We start from the raw sequence: 15,035 nt of genomic DNA, 5'->3' as shown, positions 1-15,035 counted from the left end.
ATAATGCTATTTCTATTGGAACTGAATTGGAACAGTAACACAGCAAATGTCAATATTCAGGATATTGAAAAGTGTCTTCGCTGCTGTTCAAATAGCACAATGTGAATTAATTAATGGAATGCTTCCAGCTACATATACAATGTCCACTAGGATTCAACTTCCACTAGGATACTTAGAGTCGTAGACTAAGTCTAGTGAAGACGTGCAAGTTAGTAGTAGGCTAATGTTTTCCCAACCATTGCTCAGCTTCTTGCTATTTGCTACTGTCCTAATCCTTCTTTCTTCCATTGCTGTATCACATCGTCATATATAGGTTGAGGTATCAGTCGGCAAGCCTTCAACAAATCCTTCATTGTCTGCTGTTTGGCGACATTTTCTCTTCTCGCTTCAATCAGAGCGTGTAGTTTCCCAGTGTAGTGAGGTTTGTTGTGAGTTTCTGACTTGATCTGGTCTTTGTTCATTCCCAAATTCAGGCCAATTTCATACCACTGGCTGCAGCCACAATTAACAACAGCTCTAGTTACAGCTTCATAATCTCTCTCGACATTGCCTGTGAACAATGCAGATTCACTTGCATGTTGGTTTCTACCATCTGTTGATGCATTCTGACTCTCAGCTGTTGCAGCCATTGGTTCACTCGCAAGATCAGATTCTCCTGAAGAAAACCAGATGTCTATTGACTTCTCCTCTTCAGCTGTAAGATCAGCTGTTGAATTACTGGCATAGAGCAAACGTTTATCCTTAGGGTAATCATTTAAAGACACAAGTCGATCACTGTTAATGGGCAGGAAACTATTTTGTTCTGGCCTCAGATGTTGAAAACAGACAGAGTACTCAAAGCCTGACAATCCTTGCTGCTTTACTTCTTCCACTGACTTGACAATAAATTGACGAGTTTCAACACACCTCTTCCTTACATCTTCATACGACATAGAGCCTTTTGGTCTCAGCCCCACAACAACATACTCATACGTATAGAATAGTTCAACATCACAGGCATCTTCCGTGTGTAACATGGCATAGTTACGGTATAATGAAGGCTTAAATGGATACTGACGAACACATCGATTCAAGAGACGAAAGAACAATGACTCTATAAACATGCCAACTTTGTCTGGCCTCAACACAAGAAGAGAAGGACTTGAAATTTCACCGCTACTGCATTTCACCTTAATTTTAGATTCACAATCTTCTTGCAGAGCGCTGGGCACAAAGTACTCAATATCCTGCTTTCCTTTTGGAACCCCAAATTTATCAAACTCCTGACATTTTGAGACAATATCAAGCAGTTCTGCTGCTTCTAGCATTTTGGTGCGATCTTCAACTTTCAGATCACGTAGGAAATAATCGACAAGCTCTTGCGACATGATGCCTTTCTTGGAAAGCTTACCAAAGTCCTCTCGAAGATTAGCAGGCAAACCCTTGGAATGCAATGGACACAGGCGTGAGAGAGTTGTGAAAACCCACTGAGCATCAATAAATACATGATGTCGAAGTATTGGAGATGATGCAAAGTAGACCACAATGGAGAAGTTATGCAAATGACAGAGAGCATCAGAAACTTCACTAGACGACTTCATTGAACACTGCTTTACACCTATTTCTTCCAGCATTTCAAACGGAATGATCTTGTCACGTGAATTGCCTTGTAAATCAGACACCTTATCTTCAATCAGCAGCCAGCTGACTGGAATCAGTTCTTGTGTACAATGTTCCTCTATCTTAGATGTCACCAACTCTCGTAGTGCAACTAATTCAGGGTCCTCTTCACTTAGGAATAGCCTGGGTAACCATGATGGTGAATGTGACTTTGTATTGTTGATACAGAAACACAAGTCTGACTTGAACAATGGTGACTGGCTTTCAGAGGGTCGACGGTAAACATGACTTGTGTATGGCTTGTGATCTAACATTTTGTTGAGAACTGCATCTTGTCTACTCAACACTTCTTGCTCTTTACCAACAATTTGATCAGCATGAGTGGCTGCAAAAATAACAGGCGGAGACACACAATTAAACACTGATCCAATGCCTTGAGTACTACTCTGTAATACAGCATTTGCAGTGGACTGTCTGTCGCTGAATGCAAGTTCTTGTACCCTTTCCTTGCTACTCTCATCAGATTGTTCATGATGTCTGGACACAGAGCTGACACTGATGGCAGACAAGTGATGATTGATCCAGTCCTTGTTGTATTTCATGCGATGCAGCTTCACTTCCAAGTGCTGATAATCACCTTCAATGTTGAGTCTCACCGATGACTGAGCTTCAGCTTCCAATGGTATTGACACATCATATACCATGAGATAGACAGAATTGGGAGCCACAAATGGAGCAAAGCTTGAAAACAAGTTTTCTTGTCCACCGTGATCACACACATGAATTATTACTCTGGGTGGAGTTACATGTACCTGCCTGTACTTTAACATCATGTCTGACACCTGCTTGCTCAGCTTGCGGCCCTCAACTTGCCTTAATTCCGTTTTTGAATACACATCACATGCTGGCTTGCTTATAGCACTAAGTACCAATTGTTGAATCTGACCTTCAATGATTGGTCTCCATGCCTTGCTATCATCACCTTGGTACAAAACCTCTATTTCTATTGCTTCTGTGCTTAGAAGCTCAGAGTTGAACATCTCCCGTTTCAAAGATCTCTTCAGACTCGACTTTCCACTTCCATCTTTTCCTACCAGCTTCACCACCCCTCTCTTCACAGGCACCAACACCAACCTCCCACCAGCTGAGTCAATCCACTCACTGATCATTTCCGATTCCAACTTTTCCATCTGACGTCCATCCCTTAACGCCCCTAACACCCTTGACATCTTTTCCGCCCCTGCCCCTGCCGCACTAGCCAACCATTTCCACAACGACGGTGTGTGAAGCCCGAGCTGAGAAATAACAAACAAGAAAATGAAAACCTTGACATCATTCAACACCAACTGTACGGGGACTATTTGGTCGTGGGGACTATTTGGTCATGGGGACTATTTGGTCGTGGGGACTATTTGTGTCTTGGCCCTTGGGCAATTATCTCGGGCTTATTTGGTTCCCGAAACCATTCAACTGGGGCTTATTTGGTTTGGTTGCAGGGACATTTGGTTTTGCATTTATTGAACCTCGAATTGACACATCCAAACTCTTACAGCTGTACGAGATGAACACGAACGATGTGACGATGGCCATAATAATTTTCACATGCCTCGCAGACGTCTCCGTGAGCTGAAACTGAGTGCAACCTGCTTCTTCTTCGTTTGTACTTTGGCTTCATATGAATACCAAAGTCATCACGACATTGTCAATCGCAATTTCACATGTCTGACGTTTCATTTTTAGGCAAATCTCAGCTCATCTGGTAGCGGGCATGTCGAAAGTAGGTGGGGTAAGAATGTCTTGCGGGTTACAAGGTAAACAAACATGATCTTGCTAATTGAAGATCATGCAGCGCATGTGTAGAGATGTGCCTAAAAGTGCATAGAATGCTGCGGCTAGGAGCAAGAACTGGCTGCAGATTTATGCATCGATCCTGCATGCATGGCATCGATCGATACCTGAGTGCACAGCGAAGTACGCATACTGTCTACGATCAATTGCAAGGAAGATGATCTACGTCTCTAATTGGTTGCGCACGACCAAAGATTGGTGATGACTTTCAGAAAAGAAGAGAAAAGAAGTGAATATATGTAGTTCGAGAAACAACGTATCTGACGTAAGTATAGGTTATAGACTGCTGGTGAGTGTATAAACGAAATACACCCCGCTCTGGCCATGAGTTGGCACGAGGGCGAAGCCCGAGTGCTAACGAGCAGGGCGCAGCAGAGTGTATTCGTTTACACACTTGCCAGAAGGTCTATAACCGGCTTGTAGCACCCAGCTGAGGCGTTGATATCCTTGCACAAACAATTCACATCTTGATAAACCAGTAGCCCCAGGCAGTTATACGACCCGATTTATTGACCAGTCAACAAATAGCGGAAGTGGGATATGTCACTTATTGTAAGCGAATACTGGACACTGATTGGCGCAGACGAAGCTAGGGTGCTACAAAATCACTTATTTTGCAATTGTCTCTCAGATGGGTAGTGATGGTTGTTCGTTTGTTTGTTTATTTGTGTGTGTGTGTGACCCACAAAAATCCAATCTTGAATACACTACCAAGGCACACAAAGAAGAACAAAACAACACAGATATAGACAAAGGGACAGAGGAATACCCAAAATTAAGGGACAACAAAACACCCAAATTCAACATTGGTGTAGAAATAATACTTGACAACACTAGCACAGTACACAGAAAACAAGCAAACAACACAGACGAACAAGACTTACAGCCAAACATAGAGAGACAGCAGAGAGAGACATAGATATAGAGATAGACACACAGACAGACAGATAGATAGACAGACAGACAGACAGATAGACAGACAGACAGAGAGACAGACATGCCAAAAGGTGGTCAAACAACATTGAAATTGATCAAGGATTAATATCAGAATATCCCGGATTACAAGTGGAAAGATCTTCAATTGCAAAGCCAGATCAATAAGTCAAGCTTGGAGAATCATGATATCAAAGAAGATGCAGCCAAAAGAGCAGCCCTGAGGCTCATCAGGTGTGGTGAAATCTACAAAGCGGCACGTCTATTGGGATGGTGCCTGCCTCAAAAGAAACCTTATACAAATTGGAGGCAAAACATCCTGCTCAAGGTAAACAAGTGAAAACACCCCTAGCTAGCTCTGAAAAGCCAATCAACCTCTCTAGAGTGCATTTTTTCAACACCACTTGAAAGTTACCAAAGGGATCAAGTCCTGGTCCATCAGGCTGGCACTATGAGCATCTGAAAGACCTGTTGTCTAACCAGTGCATGCCTAATGGTTTGTATGAGGTTTGCTCATCCATAGCTACAGGATCCATTCCACCTCTTGTTGCTTTGTTGATGTCATCAGCAAAACTGCTAGCTTTGAGAAAAACAAATGGAGATGTTCAACCAGTTGCAATCGGGGAAGCAAGAGTGATCTGTGACATGAAAAAGAACAAGTTTCAAGAGTTTTTCTGTCCAATACAACATGGTGTTGCCACAGGGCGGGGCAGAACTTTTGATACAACATATTCAACTATTGTTGTCTTCGCACGATGACTGGGTTTTTGTCAAGTCTGACCTTTAAAATGTCTTCAATTCGGTAGAGCAAGGGCATATGCTCAACCAAGTTCATGGCTCATTCCCAGATATATGCAACCATGCAACTCAAATGTACACTGGAGTGAGTCCTCTAGTATATTTGTACGGTAAAGAGACTGTCATCATCAATTCACAAGAAGGTGTTCATCAAGGAGATCCCTAAGGTCCAGCGCTCTTGTCTACAACCATTCATCCACACTTGTCTTCCCTCCAAAGCCAACACCAGGAAGTCATTGTCCTGGCCTATCTATATTTATCGACTCCCTCCCTCCCTCCCTCCCTCCCTCCCTCCCTCCCTCCCTCCCTCCCTCCCTCCCTCCCTCCCTCCCTCCCTCCCTCCCTCCCTCCCTCCCTCCCTCCCTCCCTCCCTCCCTCCCTCCCTCCCTCCCTCCCTCCCTCCCTCCCTCCCTCCCTCCCTCCCTCCCTCCCTCCCTCCCTCCCTCCCTCCCTCCCTCCCTCCCTCCCTCCCTCCCTCTCTCTCTCTCTCTCTCTCTCTCTCTCTCTCTCTCTCTCTCTCCGGCCTCCCCTCTTCACTCGCCAATATCGAATTGAATGTTGCTGAAAACAAGTGTGAAATCTACTGCCGCTCTCAGTTGGTTTTTCAAGCAATTTCAGCCTCAAACACAATTCCTGTTGTACAAGAAGGTACTATCCTACTGGGAACACCAATTGGAGAAGTGTCTTTGTTAGGAAGTCTTGCTACCAGTTTTTGGATTCCGAAAGTTCTCTTTGTGAGCAACTTCCTGGCCTTGAATACCCTCCAGCTGCAATGTTGTTGTTGAGACATTGTCGGGTTCCAAGGCTGAATAACCTGGCCCATACAGTTCCACCCGCTTGCTCCAACAGGCTTGTGAAATTCATAATTTCTTGACAAGATCAAGTTTCCAAAATATTATTGAAAGTGTAGCAATTTCAAATTTGAAACGGTATCATTCTACGAGATCTATAGGCCATGATCTTCATGAAACGGTGCCGGAGAGGCAGTCACTGTCAGACTTGATCAATGATAATGTAAAATTGCAGCAAAGGCTTACTCCAACAGCTCAAGGCTGATGTTGACTACTTCTTGAACAACAACTCAAATACAATCAGAGGCAGAGCTCATTTGCATTCATTGTCAGGTAAAGGAGCTAGAGCTTGGGTGTCAGTAATTCGTCACATGTTTGCACTTTCACCACACAATTTTCGTTTGGCAAATATGATGAGGTTGGGATGTGACATTCCTGCATCGAGCAATTTTTGTGACTGTGGCAAAGAACTGGACATCCAAGGATACCGTCTAATCACATGTAAGACTGGGAGTGGTCCAGTGCACACTCACAACTCAATTGTGTCCACATGGTCTAACTGCCTTTCTCAACTCAACTTGCCGCACAAACTAGAGCAACAATACAAGTACGTCAACAGTGACAAGAGGTCGGGCATCCTCGTTTTTGACCCAGATTCAGGTGGAGACATTGAGTTAGATGTGTCTTTGGCTCATCCATGGTGTTTGGACTCAGTGAAGGCAGCTTCCAGAGAAGAAGGAGTAGCAGCAATGAAACGGGAGGAGAAGAAAAAGGCAGAATATAATTCTGAGCTACTGCCAGAAGGGTCCTGCCTATTGGTCACTCCTCTTGTTTTCAAACATTTTGGCCGTTGGGGCGAACAAGTAGTCAGATATTTGAATAAACTGGCAAGACTGCAAGGGATGAAGAAGGAAGACGAAATGAGACTGACTTCAAGACCAAGTGGCGATGAATCATTTCAGTGACTCTACAGCGTTGTAATGCAAAAGTAGTCTCAAACAAACTCATTAGCATTGCGAAATTAGAATGTCAAAATGTAGTTTGCGCAGTATAATTTTGTATGCTTCAAGACTGTAATGGTCTTGTTGTGTTAGTGTTAGGTTGCTCATGTAAACGTTTCATTTAAATGACAAATATGTGTATTGACAGACAGACTGACTGACAGACAGACAGACAGACAGAAAGCAACAGAGACATGCAGACAGACAGACTAAATGACTGAAAGACATAAATAAAGATAGACAGAAATGTAAACAGATCGACGTAGATATTTACATGTATACAAGAAACAATACTTTCATTAATTAAGCTCACATAATCTACAAAGCATATGTTTTTATAGTGTACAATGCAAACAAACAAACAAACAACAATAAATACCCATCTGAGCGACAAGTGCAAAAAAAGTGATTTTACGTCAGATACATTTGTTTCTCAAACTACATATATTCACATATTTTCTCTTCTGTTCTGAAATTCATCACCTACCTTTGGTCGTTCGCAACCAATTAGAGACGTAGATTGTCTTTCTTGCGACTGATCGTAGACAGCACGTGTAGGTATACGTCACTGTGCACCTACTAAAAAGTTGGTTCCAGAATTAAAGTCAGTTGTTCAAATATGGGCTGCTGCCTCCTAACCTTAGAACGGACTGAGGTCATACGGGTGTCATTGGAAAGCTCTATGTCCGCTTTATTCAACTACGGGCGCATCTTGTTTGTAGGATGCAGTACACCAGAGATAAGCAGAGATATGTGATGCTTCCGTTAAAATAATGAGATAGAAAGTGGAGTTTTGTCAATCATGTATCCTTCTAATTGCATACTTACTGTAATTAAATTGGTATATTGTCCTAAAACTAAATCTGTCCACTCTGACTCTCCCCCCAAGCTTGTGTGGTTCTTGCGTGGGCAGATGTTCCCAGAGTTTATCCAATGAGCAAGTAGTAATTAGCATAAGGGGTGGATTTGTCTTTCAATTGAAGGCTGTCTATTGGCTAGAGTAGCTAGCTACGTAAACAATTTGCATAACAAGGTTGGCGGAAGTTCATCTGCAATGCACACCCAAAGAACGGCATGACCAGTGGTTAGCATGTCTCTAGGACTTTGCTGTCAAAAGTTATTCAGAATTTACTAAGAGAGAAGTCAGCGTAACAGACTTTAGAAACAGTTTAAGAATTATGTAATCGACACGCTAGGTACAGCCACCATCACTCTCTATCGCTTTCTACAGAGGCATTTTTACTGGCAAAGTATTCCAACCGCGGTAATGAGACACCGTAAGTGATTGCTACAACATAAGACATCTGGTACATTTTAGGGTGTTAGGTATCCTAAGCCAGTCCCCAAAAGTTGCAGCTGCCTTTAACTGCAAGTATATTTTATGTCTCCATAATTAATTAGGCATAATTAATTAGACTAATAGCTATGCATCACGTGATTCTTAATTGAAAGTTTAGTGTAGCAGACTGTTGGTCAGTTGGTCAGTTTATACGTCCGTCCACGTGAGGATAGCAACGGGGCAGTATCACGTGATGTAGTCTTCAATAGAGCAAATAGAGGCCTAAAAAGTAACTCTTTGTCATTAGACAATTTAACTAATTATGTCATTACAAAAGCCCACTCTTTGTTGGTTTGTTTCATATTGCTAAAGACTTGCAAAAAGAGATCAGGTGTGTTTTCGTTTACAGTAGGGTATGCAAGGTATTGGAACAGAAATGTACGAAATGCAGTCAGTAACTATGCATGCTGGCCTTTGTGATGCTGTTTACCGTCTAGTTAGCGTAGAGAAACGAGCGCAAAGACTGTACGGTCATGTCGCGCGCAAAAAGGCAACAAGCAGACTCTGTCCTCTCTTGTCGTCGACTAGAAGACGACGCAACAGCAATTATGCTGTACGCTTTTGTCTTAGACTATCATCTCGCTCCCGGAATCAATCGACAGCCATTGCGACTACGCGTGAAATTTCTACGTGGCTGATGTCAGCCTGAAGCTACTTCAGAAGCAACCGCTGTACGCGACTAACAGAGATACCTTCACTCGCTGCGATGTAGGGAGAATACTGGAACTGTTTGCAACCTACAAATACGCCCAAACAATATCTTCGGTCGGCACATCTGGCGCACAAGTTGTTGTAGCACACTACAGGACACCTGTGACGTGCGTAAGCGATTGCTACTGATTTCCCAATGACAATAATCAGAAAGTAACTTCAATGTGATTTACAGTCGACCAATCATCATTTGCAAAATAGATCAGGTAACAAACTAGTTTGTCACATGCCAGTTTGTCACATGACATAACTGCTAGGCCTACCTTCGAGACAACGTCACGTGATACCGACCCGTTGCTATCCTCGCGTGGAAGGACCACCGAAAGCGAAGGCCTAGTGTCGAGGGTACACTCTAACATGTCCCAACTGTTGAACCTAGGCCACACTAGACCAGAAGGAATCGCGATCCAATCGTGGCTTCTTTGCTTGTGGAAAGCGCTGATACAGCAACGTAAGGTGAGCGAGGACAAAGACGAGTGAGGAGTGCTAGATGTTCTGACTACACGCGTAGCATACGTGAAGGTAACGCCCACTATTTCTAATTGGATTCAACCGATCGCGATTGGAACCAAATCGCAATGTGGATCGGACGGATCGTGATCTGATCGTGTGATCGAGTTGCAAGTGTGGACAGTGTTGCGGTTGGATCGCGATCCAGTTGCCAGTGTGTACAGGCCTTTAGATTTCACTTGGTAGCAAATTACTAGCAATGCAGCTACGGTAGAAACAGAACTGTGAAAACGATTGCTATGCTCTCAGACCTCGGAATGGGTAGAACATCCCAACTCCCGGATAGGGTGGTGCATCTCCTAGCCGTAGCATTCTATGCACTTTTAAATTAGGCACATCAATACACGTGCGCTGCGTGATCATGTTTGTTTACCTTGTCCCGTACATTTTACTCCGCCTACTTTCGACACACCCGCTACCAGATTTGCCTCAAAACGAAACGTCAGACAAGTGAAATTGCGATTAACAATGTCGTGATGACTTTGGTATTCATACAAAGCCAAAATACAAATGAAGAAGAAGCAGGTCGCACTCGATTTCGGCTCATCCAGACGTCTGCGAGACGCGTGAAAATTATCATGGCCATCGTCACGTCGTTCGCGTCCGTCTCGTACAGCTGTAAGAGTTGAAGAGTGCCGATTCGAGGCTCAATACATGCGAAACCAAATAATCCCTGCGACCAAACATTCCCCGCAGGTGCCGAAACCAAATAACCCCATCTAACGGTTTCGGGTAAAGTACGCCCGAGATAATTGTCCGAGACCAAATAGTCACCGTACCAACACCTCAACTGTCACGCACTCACCCGTTCTATTTCCTCCTTCAAATCATCCTCCACTTTGTCCGCTATCCTCGTCAAGGCTTCCCTGAGTTCCCTTTTACGGTCATCGCCGTCGCCGTCATCGTCACCGTCGTCGCCGTCTCGGACGACGCTCTCTGCCATCTCTAGGTTAGGGTCCCGGATCTAATCTCGTTTCTTGCCAAATAGCTGCAGCCATACGTACCCAGCTGCTACACTAGCGTCGTAGTCCTGGGTAGCAACTAGAGCGGACCACATCAGTATCCATCGTAACGTTGCTGCTGTAAAACTTGAAAACTATTCTCAGAACAGTGCTTGCCATTTCGTTTCTAGAACTGAGTTACTTCGTTTGAGACGCAGGTCATCTCTATCGATAGGCTCATTATATGGCTTCCTTTCACCAAATTGTTGGTTTTATCTTGTGTTCTATGCAAGTACTGTACGGTGTACCTAGCTAGAAACTCTTAGCTAAAATTTTGGGTGGCATGCATGGGCAGCAGAAACAGATAGAATCTACTGCACATCTAGAGTACGTATCAAATCAAATTTGATCACGTACTATCTAATCCCGTTTCCGACGTATTCTATGTTTTTCTAAAACAATCTAGGCTCAAAAGAGAAATGGAAAGCGCAACGCAGAGTCTGGATTGCGAAGTCTGGAGCATGCGCATTGATTTAGCGCAATTTCAAACTGGACAATGTCGGATGTCCAAGAATCGACAATCTGCAGTTGGATTCTTGAATATGCTTGCCATCGAGTGTGGCAAGAGATGAAAGACTCATTGACGGTATCGTTGTCAAAGGGTTGGCTCTACGTCATTCAAACGAGTTTCATCGACTTTATTGACGTAAACACGAAGGAGAGATGGAAGTCGCTCATAATAATCTGTAAACTCTGCGACTTGCTCTACCGGGGAAAGGTGGCTTTTGAATCAAGTGGAACCCCTGACGAGGTTTATGCAGCAGTGGAGGCGTTAACGTCAGCGTCGAGTCACTTCACAAGTCTCTGTCAAGATTACGATGAGAACGTACGAGGAAAAGTAACATCGTTGGTGGAACAACTAGAAATTGGTGTAAGTATTAATGAAAGCCATTTGCTATGTTAGAAGCCACTTGTTTGCAGTTATAACTGTAGAGAACGTTGTATATTCGAATCATTTTTGCTAGTTTTGAAGATGGTAAACAAATAGTTTAGGTCATGAAATGTTTCTATGGAAACTGTGCTCACCTTATGTGATCATGTGACTGTTTTACTGCCCTACACCCAGGGGACAGCTGTAAAAATTTATCATTTTGAATTGTTTGTTTTTCTCGATGGGTGTAGACAATTGACACTTTACGTTATGTGACGTCATTCTGTGATTATTGCTTTGACAACAATATTGAATTAGGCGTAAGCAGTGTTAATTTATAGTGTCTGAGCCATTGTGACAGTTAATGCTGTTCTTAGCTACATTTTTCCACTCTGTGGCTAGTCAAACAAGTAAGGTAAGTGTTTCCTTGCACAGGTGGGAATGAAATGAGCACCCATTATTATTTTATATTAAAATAGGTCTTGTAAATTTTCAATAATTACATACTCGGTGACAGCTAATTTTAAAGAATTGTACGTGTATTACACGAGCTATTGATAGGAAGGTGTCTTTCACAGAGAGCAGCAACTTGCGACACAAGATCATCTATGCTACTTTTTGGTTCTGTAGTTGTCAATGCAATGAGAAATTTATGGGTTGCGACCTCGAGGAACTGCTGGTCCATATTGTTAGCCTCGTCCCCAGACTCTCTCGCACTAGTCTTAATTAAGCTGAATTGTCGTACGGGTACCGGACAAGACTAGCGCACTTGGAATTATGATACGGGCCCCGGATAAGACTAGCACGAGAGAGTATGGAGACGAGGCTACATTTTGTCATCTGTACAGGTAAAACGAAAAGATGTATTTATGAGTGTGTAGGATGGCACATAGACATTATTTCTGCTGTTGTAGCTATTAGTAGGAGTGGTAATCAATTCTCCTGTTGAACTCATGCTTTTTGCATGTCAATGTCAACTGTATGTCTCACATGTGCATAAATGCGCTAATCAACATTATGTGGTTTTCAGCTTGCAGTAATTAACTGAGTCAAGCTACAAAGTAAACAAGAGAGATAATCTAAGTTTAGTAAGCAATTAATTGAGCAACTCTGAGTATATCAGTTTGCCACTTAGTTTAACTTTCTATCAAGTCTCACACCTAAAACCATTTTAAAATTAGCTATTATATGCAAACTACAATCACCAAACAGTTGAAACTAATCCTAGAAGTCTCCTTATGTATCTTTTGTTGCCACTACTGCACGTTGTCACTCAGTGCCTGCGATTGCACAAAACGGGTTTGTGATGTCATTTCCGCTTTGCAAACATGGTCGGATAAGCAAGGGTCTACTGTATGTTGTGCTCAACCAGATAAGATCAGTCTGGTTCGTATGGTGTCTTGGAAGCAAACCCTGCCTCAGAGGTGCTTAGTCCATCATGGCTGTCTCCGAGTGGATCCAACAATTATTGTGGTATTAAATGTGGCTTGGGAAAGGCATTTCTATGTATGATTTTCTTTGTGCGAAGCTTTGCCAAGAGGTTCGATTGAACTGGCACTAAAGGGTCATACCGGATGCCTAGTCATGGGTTTTCTTGTGGCAGTAGAGAGGATAGCAGATGATCTATATAGTTGTGCTCACAGGTTTCGTGGTGATTACTCAGAGGAGGATGGAACACATTGAACATGTGTACAGTAACACACAAGCACTTGACTCTACCTCTCAGTTAGTCAGGCCACCAATATATATTGTGAAGTAAGTGCCAGCTACAACTTGACAGCTGGAAGAATGTCAGCTAAACTTGACATCAAGGCTTTGGCAATGGAGTGAGTACAGTCACACATTGTAATTGATTATTCCGACCATGTTTGTTGTGGGTTTCTGTTGGACTAATGCGACTGTCGGATTATTGGTAACAAATACACAATGACCATGTAAATTGATTTCACATGTAACATGGGACAAACATGTCGGAAGAACAAGGTCTAACCTTCTATGATAATTCCTGTAGATGGAAGTCAAATGGTCTTTCTCACCAATTTTCTGCTTTGCTCAATGCTCCAGTTGTCGGCCAAACTTATTACTACAGTATCAGTTAGCACAAGGTTAAGTTTGCTATTTGTGTAGCAGGAATACACAATGACTAAGTGTATTCATAGTTGTCCGAGTTGGACAGACAGAGGCAGTATTAGAAAGAAAGGCCTCTATCTTAATAGTCTTATGAAATGAACTTGTGTTTGTATTAGTTGAGTGTTGGGTGTTATAGAAATGCCACTGTAACTCAATACAACCAGACACAACGATATGTCCTTTTCGAGATACTGCATTGACATGGCATAGACAGAATTTGAGGATTGTTCTATTCGTAGCTAAGAGTGACTGTCAGGTATCAACATGCTTGCTAATTGATTAATGACGTTTGTTGTACAGATTGTTCTTGGAGAAATCAGAAGTGGACAAACAAGCAAAGCAAAAGACCACGTTAACCAGTTGCTTAAACATGGTCACGGAGAAGGCATGTTGTCCACTGTACATCAAGAGATTTGTGAAGGTCGTGCTATTTCTGCATTTGACATCTGCAAGCTAATGGAAGATTATAACTACAGACACGTTTTGTCAGAGTTTGTTGAAGTCATGATACCAATTGTAGATTGTTTTCCTCAGCCGGTACTCTCTCGTTGGATTGACAGCTATGTTGCTATTGCTCGTGAGGAACCCGATGTCAACTTTGTGCCACTGTCACGTCTTTTTACCATCTTTACTACTTCACATGATAAGCACAGAAATTGTGATGTATCTGCACGCGATCAATGGGATAGGGATGTGTTAATTCTGCCATGTAAGCAGCACCTCGTCAGTGAAGAAGCAGTCAAGAAAGAGCATTTTACAAGAAAGAAAAGAAAACGTGACAGAGAAACCAATAGTGATATTTGTGACAGTGGTGAGGATGCAGGCACTGCCAGCATGTCAATGCTTGCTTCAAACTCTCCAAAACAGAGAAAGAAATCAAGAAGAAACAAATCTCAATCTCACAATGGCATCAACGAGAATGAATCTCGTATTCCTGGCAGAACAGACGAGTACAAACGCATGAGAGAGTTAGTTGAGATGGAAGAGAGACTTCAGGAACGAGTGGTTGACCCACTAGACGAGAATGTAGACAGCAGTGATGAGACGAGGAACAAGGAACCAGAGAAAACAAGGAACCTGGAGGCAAATGTTGTTCAAGTTGCTGATGGTCCAGGTTTGGAGTTGAACTGGAGTGGAAGTGAGTCTGGTCACATTTCCAAACCCTTGAAGTTTCCTCGTTCGAAACGCAGACATAGAGAATCTTTGGAACTACAACAGGCAAGGCCTCTCCCCCGTTGGTCAAGAAATGCAGAAAGTGTACCTAGAATGAAATGGTTGCAAGACGAAGTAAAAAATCTGAAGAGGGGTGTTCGAGAGTTGGGAGTGGGAAACTGGGCAGCCATCCTTGATCAGTACAAGTTCCTCTCACATCGGACGTCTGTGTCATTGAAGGATAAATGGCGAAACTTAGTAAAAGCTGGAGACATCAGTTTGGATGACAGTAATGATGACTAGTAGTAGCAATAGCCTTTTCAAATGTTGTCTGATTTAACTGAAGACAGG

The 15,035-nt window shown here is 42.9% G+C and overlaps 2 protein-coding genes across 2 annotated transcripts in view; one reads left to right on the top strand and one right to left on the bottom strand.

The window, feature by feature from the left end:
* Positions 1-81: 81 nt before the first annotated feature.
* LOC134189958 (uncharacterized) lies at positions 82-10,473 on the bottom strand. The gene is made up of 2 exons (XM_062658359.1): positions 10,336-10,473; positions 82-2,894 (listed from the first exon to the last, which is right to left on the bottom strand). The coding sequence occupies exons 1-2, from the start codon at positions 10,471-10,473 to the stop codon at positions 261-263; spliced, it is 2,772 nt and encodes a 923-aa protein (XP_062514343.1). The 3' UTR covers positions 82-260.
* A 554-nt stretch (positions 10,474-11,027) lies between these two features.
* The window catches only part of LOC134189957 (uncharacterized), a 4,258-nt gene continuing 250 nt past the window's right edge, over positions 11,028-15,035 (top strand). The window contains exons 1-2 of the mRNA XM_062658358.1: positions 11,028-11,402; positions 13,833-15,035. The exon at positions 13,833-15,035 is cut by the window's right edge and continues 250 nt beyond it. Coding sequence (XP_062514342.1) covers positions 11,028-11,402; positions 13,833-14,987 — 1,530 coding nt within the window. The 3' untranslated portion in view covers positions 14,988-15,035. The remainder of the gene's footprint in view (positions 11,403-13,832) is intronic.

The sequence above is a fragment of the Corticium candelabrum genome, chromosome 14, assembly GCF_963422355.1.
Source record: "Corticium candelabrum chromosome 14, ooCorCand1.1, whole genome shotgun sequence".
NCBI classification, from domain to species: Eukaryota; Metazoa; Porifera; class Homoscleromorpha; order Homosclerophorida; family Plakinidae; genus Corticium; species Corticium candelabrum.
The sequence above is the reverse complement of the archived record's forward strand: the minus strand, read 5'-3'. Positions and strand labels throughout refer to the sequence as shown.